At 55.0% G+C, this 6,263-nt stretch overlaps 1 protein-coding gene across 1 annotated transcript in view; it reads right to left on the minus strand.

Annotated features, from left to right (window-relative positions):
* LOC106891610 (proton-coupled amino acid transporter 1-like) overlaps positions 1-5,743 on the minus strand; it is a 17,297-nt gene extending 11,554 nt beyond the window's left edge. Inside the window, exons 1-7 of the mRNA XM_014948278.1 lie at positions 5,578-5,743; positions 4,820-4,910; positions 3,790-3,878; positions 3,455-3,550; positions 2,639-2,723; positions 870-1,088; positions 522-620 (exon numbers count right to left, since the gene is read on the minus strand). Coding sequence (XP_014803764.1) covers positions 522-620; positions 870-1,088; positions 2,639-2,723; positions 3,455-3,550; positions 3,790-3,878; positions 4,820-4,910; positions 5,578-5,720 — 822 coding nt within the window. The 5' untranslated portion in view covers positions 5,721-5,743. The remainder of the gene's footprint in view (positions 1-521; positions 621-869; positions 1,089-2,638; positions 2,724-3,454; positions 3,551-3,789; positions 3,879-4,819; positions 4,911-5,577) is intronic.
* Between the last annotated feature and the right edge of the window lie 520 nt (positions 5,744-6,263).

Here is a 6,263-nt window from a genome sequence, read left to right on the forward strand (position 1 = left end):
TTTTTTCACAGACACAGCTGGTCTATTAACAGCATCTTGTATGAGAGGGACATGCAAATCCAGCCCCACAGCAGGCTGGGGCCACGCAGCTGCCCAAGGGAGATCTCAGTGCGGGGTGGGAAGGAATGGATCACTTTTTTTTTGGTTTGTATCACACTTCTTGCCCACCCCCCCACCTCTCAGGCAGCTTCAGGATGCAGCCTGGTAACAAGACTCAGGATGTTTCAGGCCAGACAGCAGAGCCAAAGGCAGCTGGCAGTGCGATTCCCAGCAGAGCCCAATTCTGCTGGCAGCCACAGCCGCCTTCAAAGCGGCAACCAAACCTCCCGAGGTTTGGAGCGTGCGCTCCTCCAGCTTCAGAGGGAAGCAACAGGGTTTGACCCAGGAGCCAGCCCCTGGAGGCTAAAGCTAACAGCATCACCCCAGAATTTGGGCAACCGAATTCAACAGGTGCTGCAGCAAGCAGGAGCACGGGCTGAGCCCCCCCGTGCCGGCAGCCCCGCTGCCACCCGCCGACTTACCACCCCGATGCCTTCGAAAGCAAAGATCGCCGTGCCAAAAAACAGAGGGTAGGTCTTCCAGGCTGCTGCTAGAGGCAGCCTGCTGGGATCAGGAATGTCCTGGAAAAAAGCCCACACAGAGTTCAGACATGGGGAGGACCTGACCCACTCCCACCGCTCCCCGTTGCAGCCCCACGCCGTGGGGAAAGCCCTGCGGGGCAGAGGATAACCACCATGCCCACAGGAGCGTGCAGCATCCCATGGTGTGCAAACATCCCATGGTGTGCAAACATCCCATCACCAAACTCCTCTTGCCCACCAAAGCACAGGACATCAGAGGAGTAAGGGAGGGGAGCTGTAGACACCTACCCTAACGATGTACTGGTAGATCATGATGAGGCTGATGAACATGGCCACGTTGGCCAGCATGGAGAAGATGGACAGGACCTTGAGGTTCTGGATAAAGGTGAGCAGAACCACGAAAGGCAGCAGGGAAAGCATGTATAGCCGGGAGTCCATGGTGGGGGTCATCACCACCGTCCTGTTGGAGGCGCAGTCATTGGTGGTCCCATTTGCTGCAGATATGACCTAGGGAAGCAGAGAAAGGCTTGATGAACCCCATCATGTAGGTCTAAGAGCTGTGGATCTCGGCAGCCCATCCCAGGTGGGTCAGAATACTACCCCATGAGCTCACTTCCGAACCCAGCTAGCCGATTAAAATTGAAGCAACACAGGTTTTCAGGTAGTTTGGAAGAGAATCCCTGTTACCTCGCCAGGATCAGAGGTGTGACAGTTACAGCACATGAGCTGAGACAGCAAAACCTGCCCGAGCCCAGGCAGGTGAACCCAGCAGCCACATGAACCAAGGGCATAGGTTGGTTTGCACTGCCCATGTGACCAGTTGAGAAGAAAGAAGCACTAACTGCTATTTAATCAATAGTCCTTTTCCTCTTGCTGTATCACATTGCACTCAACACCACACCCCCCTTTCCACCACCCAGTGCCCTGTTCCCATGCATCTGGAAGCTACTGCTGGCCCCTAACTTCACTTTTCTTCATGGAAAATCATCCTTTCCTTGGGGTCTTTCATCCCAAAGGCACTACAGGCCATGTGGTCACTTCTGGAGACAGTTTTGCCCCAGGAACTGGGTGGCTGAGCCATCCCTCCCAAGAGCATGGGCTTGGGAGATCACCAATACAGCCAGGACCAAGCCAGTTTGGTTACCAGGTACTGTCTCACCACTGCAGCAAAGGGCTAATTCAACCTGCTCAAGAGTAAGTTCTGCCCCAAAGGAGAGGTTAAATAGTTTGTGAGCAAATCAGCCTCCTCCATGGGACACACAGAGCCACGCACCCATGGGACAGTGCTCCTCTGGGCCCCAGCCTGCCCTGCCTCTCCACAGCTTGCTCCAAAACCAGTTTCCAAGCCAAAGTTCTGGCCTGCACAGCAATACCTCAACCTGAGGTACCACCTGCACCATCACTCCCTGTCTAACATCCCCACTGCAAAAAGTAACAAGCAACAGTTCTCTCTCCGCACCCAAAAAAATTCCAAAACTGACTTGTTATTCACAGTTTCTCACAACACTGGAGCCAGCCAAGCGGTTCAGGGTTTCTGTTTATTTCCTCCCAACGCCTGGCAGAAGGCAAGTCTTTCCCTAAAGATGTAATTAAGCTCCAGAGCCACAGGATGAGGCAAGAAACCAGAATGCAAACAGGTCCAAGAAAGGAAGAAGGGAGGTTCACAGCAGGTCCCGGTACCCATGACACATTACCATCTACACAGAGTATCCATAAACCAATTAACTGAGATGGGCAGGACATCCAAGGCACAGTCCCTCTGCTTTCACCGTGTTCCTGCCTTCCCTAACCCAGGAACAGCCTCCGCTTCCCTGGGGTGACAGGGAAGGCTCCAACACCTCACACAGCAAACTCACAGGGACTCTCAGACAAACCTGACCTATTTGAATGGGAAAAGCAATCCTCCAAAATAGCTGGGTGGACAAGCAGTACCTTCCTGAGGGGCATCAGCTACGGAAAGCAGACCTTTGGGGGAGAACAGGAGCTAAGAAGAACCCAAGCCCCTCCACACCCAGTCTCATCTGGCCCTTGCTCACAAAGGAGGGAGTAAATCTAACCTGTCTCAGATTGTCAGCCAGAAAGACAAAGTACACGCAGCAGAAACCCAGCTGAGTGATGATCAGGAAGAGTCCCACCACACGCCTAGAAGAGAAAAAAAGACCATTTGTCAGCCAGGCCATACAGAAGTAAGAGCCCACGTGGGTTGCTTGAGGGCTGCACTCGAACACTGCAGCAATGCTGCTCTCCCCAGGGCTCCAGATGCACAGGTCCCAGCACACCCAGGTCGCTTCTCCTCAACGCTCAGGGAAGAGGACTGTACCTCCATCTAACCTCACAGACCTCAAGCTCTCCTATCTCCCACTCTCATTCCCTCCCGAGGGTCTGGGCCAGCCTCAGGAGGAACATTTAGCATCTCCAGTCTGCTGCTGAATTGTCACAGCTGGAGACAATGCTCCCCAGACACAGGAATAGGAGGACATTCCCAGCATCCGATGTGCAGTGTGATCTGTGTGCAACATCTGTGCGATGTTGGGACATCCACAGGGCTGGTAGCATCTATCAGACATGCTCAACATCTGACAGGATGGGCCAGCACTGCAGGACATGCTCTTCACCCCTTTGTTATGCTGCCGAGACTTACTTCTCCCACCCCTTTAGTATAAGCCATATCTCGCTGGGGACAGGACTGGGTCAAAAGACCTCAACTGAGGTTACACCCCCGGGGGACATTGAGCACTCAGGGCAGGTGAGCCAAATAACATTTTATGTCACTTGTAGTCATCTGCTGACACAACTAAGAGATCAGCCAGCTCTTCTGGAGCACATGCTGAGCTTAAAGAGGAGTTCTCTCTCTGGAGGGGGGGAACAGGTACCTTCCCCAGACGGCGTGTGTCCGCAGCCACGCGCTGGGCGTCGACTCCAGCCCGTACACCACAGTACCCCCATAGTCCAGAAACTGCTTCTGGAACCTGTCCGGAGAAGACAGAGAGAAGGGACATCACATCAGCCCCGTCTGCCAGTTCCTGAGGCAAACGATGACATTAATGGGGAAAACAGTTCCTGCAGAAAAGCCCCAGCAGGAATTCGTGACCGAGGCTTCGACATGGGCCACCTGCTGCTGGGAGGCTTCGGAAAACCCCCCGGGTTTGTTGGGAAGGAATGAAGAGCCGGAGGAGCAGCAGCGCTGAGAAAGGGAGTTGCTCCTTACCTGCGGCAGAAGTGATGGGCGCATTTCACCAGGATGCCCATGCAGTGCACGGCCACGATCCCCATCACCACCAGGCTCACAGGACCCAGCTGCAGGGGAAGAGAGGGGGAAGGCTGCACTCTGACGGCCAAAGGCAGAGCTGCACCACGGGTTTGACATCCAGACAGAAAAAACCCACGGGCTGGTGAGCCGAAACACCGCTGGAGGCTGAACCGGAGCTCGGGTGCTGCTCCCGGGAACCTGCCCCCGAGAACCCAGTAACCCCACACAGAGCCACAAGCTTGGCAGGAATGATGCAAAAGAAGCAAGTTGGGGCAGTCTGGGCACAGCAAAGCGCTTCCAGGATTGTTTTTCCACACTATCTTGCACATCGCTACTATACAGGTGACAAAGAGGTCACGGTTGGGACAAAGGAAGGAAGTTTTCTTTTTTAATTTGTTTTATTCAAGCTCCAACAGGGTAGGTTTAGATTGAACATTAGGAAGGAATTTTTCACAGAAAGAGCGCTACTATACAGGTGACAAAGAGGTCATGGTCGGGACAAAGGAAGGAAGTTTTCTGTTTTAATTTGTTTTATTTCTCAATCTGAGCAATGGGAACGCTGCACTGCTGGGGGAGGAAACCCAGAGCAAAGCAGCAAGGTGCCCCCAGGTTGTGCTGAACCGAGCACCCACAGGACCAGGGTGAGGAGATGCCACCTAAGCGCAGCACGGAGAGTTTTGGGAGAAAGGGGCTGATGCCACAGGGGCAGGGAGGTAACACCCAGCTGGGTGGAAGGGCAGGGACCCAGCACCCAGCCTGACCCCAGCAGAGGAAACCACAGTCCCAGGTCCCACACTGAACTCCTCAAGAACCCCGAAACAATGCAGGAGCAGCAAGAACAGTCTCAGCAGCAAACGAAACGAGCCACAGAGACCAGGGTGCAAAAGCTCATAAGATGCCACCAAGAGGCGTCTTGGCAGGGAGACAAGCCACCGTGCCCCGAGGCTGCTCTGCCCCATGGGCAGCAGCTGGGTGAGAGCCACCTTACCAGGATGCCAGCGTTCTTTATAGCCAGAGGCAGCCCCAGCAGCCCCGTGCCAATGTTCCCTTTCAGGAGGTGGATCAGGGTCTGGTACCACCTAAGGGAGATGAGATGCAGAGATGACCATCAGTAGACACCTGCACCCCGACCACGCAGAGTCTCAGCCTCCGCTCAGCCTGCTCAGGGTCCAGGTCCTGCTCTGAGCTGCAGTGACCAACACAGAGCTCTGGATCCTGTCCCCTTGACCCAGCTCAGCCCAGCGGGACTGAGAAAGGACTGGAGGCAAAGATTCAACAAACAGATTTTGGGTGGGCACAAGTGATGCCAGCACAAGTAAGAGGTTGCACAAGTGTCTGAGTTGAAGAGATTGGTCACCCTCTGGCAGAGAGGAGTTCTCCCTCCTCTGCCCACCTGGGTGAATAAGGGACAAGGAAGCCCCCAGGGAATGGCTGGACATGCCATCTGCTTGCCACAGCTTCCCATGGAACCCAGCTGGAGTGGGGGAATATTGGGAAAAGGATCACCACCCACTACTGGTGAGCTCAGCTTCACCAGAGAACAGGGAGCAACACTGGGACAAGCTGCTCACTTGGCACCAGCACCCCACGGAAGCAGGACCACAGCTCTGCCCTCACCACCACCACCCCCAGGAGGGATTCCCCATAACACGGTGGCTCCACCATCCCCCAGCAGGGAGCCACCGTTACCGCCTCCACCCTCCCCAGGTGCTGGGCCAGCCCAGGAGGGAGGGAAACATCACTCACGTCGTCCCATTGCTCTCCCCAAAGCGCTGGTAGGACTCGGGGTGGCCGAAGCCGTTCATGCCATCGGGCGGGCTCCCTTCTGGTGTGACATCCGTGGAGCTGTAGTCATTGTAGTCCTCGCTGCGGAGGCGCCGGGTGGACATGGTCCCTGTGGAAGGAGCTGCATTAGTGGTGCTCAGCTCCACACCCCCCTTCTCAGGCTCCTTGGGGTCAGCCATCGTGCCAGGAGACCAGCTCGTTCTGCCGGAGCAAGGTCTCCTCCAGGGCTTTTATACAGCAATGCGCTCCTGCCCCAGTGATCTGGCATGTCCCAAGGTCAAAGGTGCATGGCACATTCCCACCGGCTCGTTCCCCAGGCACACCCAGGGCTGGGGATCCTGCGGGCAGAGCTGGGATGTGACCCACTTCGTGCTGGGTGAAGGACCCGTGTGCCTCTGCTGAGGGGTGGCACCACAGCCACACAACGGCAGTGTCCCCAGCCCCAGTGCTCAGGACCAGGGGCTGTCAGAAGGACGGCCAGAAAAAAGCAACTGCTTTTAACTCACACACAGTTTGCTGCACGGGAACAGCTCGCTCTTGCCAGGGAAAGGAAAGTTTCCTAACTTCTCTTTTTTTTTTTTAAATTTAAAGAGTTTTTTATTTAAAAATATATATTAAAAAATTATTATGCTCCATCAGGCGGGAGC

This window comes from Calidris pugnax, unplaced genomic scaffold (assembly GCF_001431845.1).
Source record: "Calidris pugnax isolate Ruff unplaced genomic scaffold, ASM143184v1 scaffold27, whole genome shotgun sequence".
NCBI classification, from domain to species: Eukaryota; Metazoa; Chordata; class Aves; order Charadriiformes; family Scolopacidae; genus Calidris; species Calidris pugnax.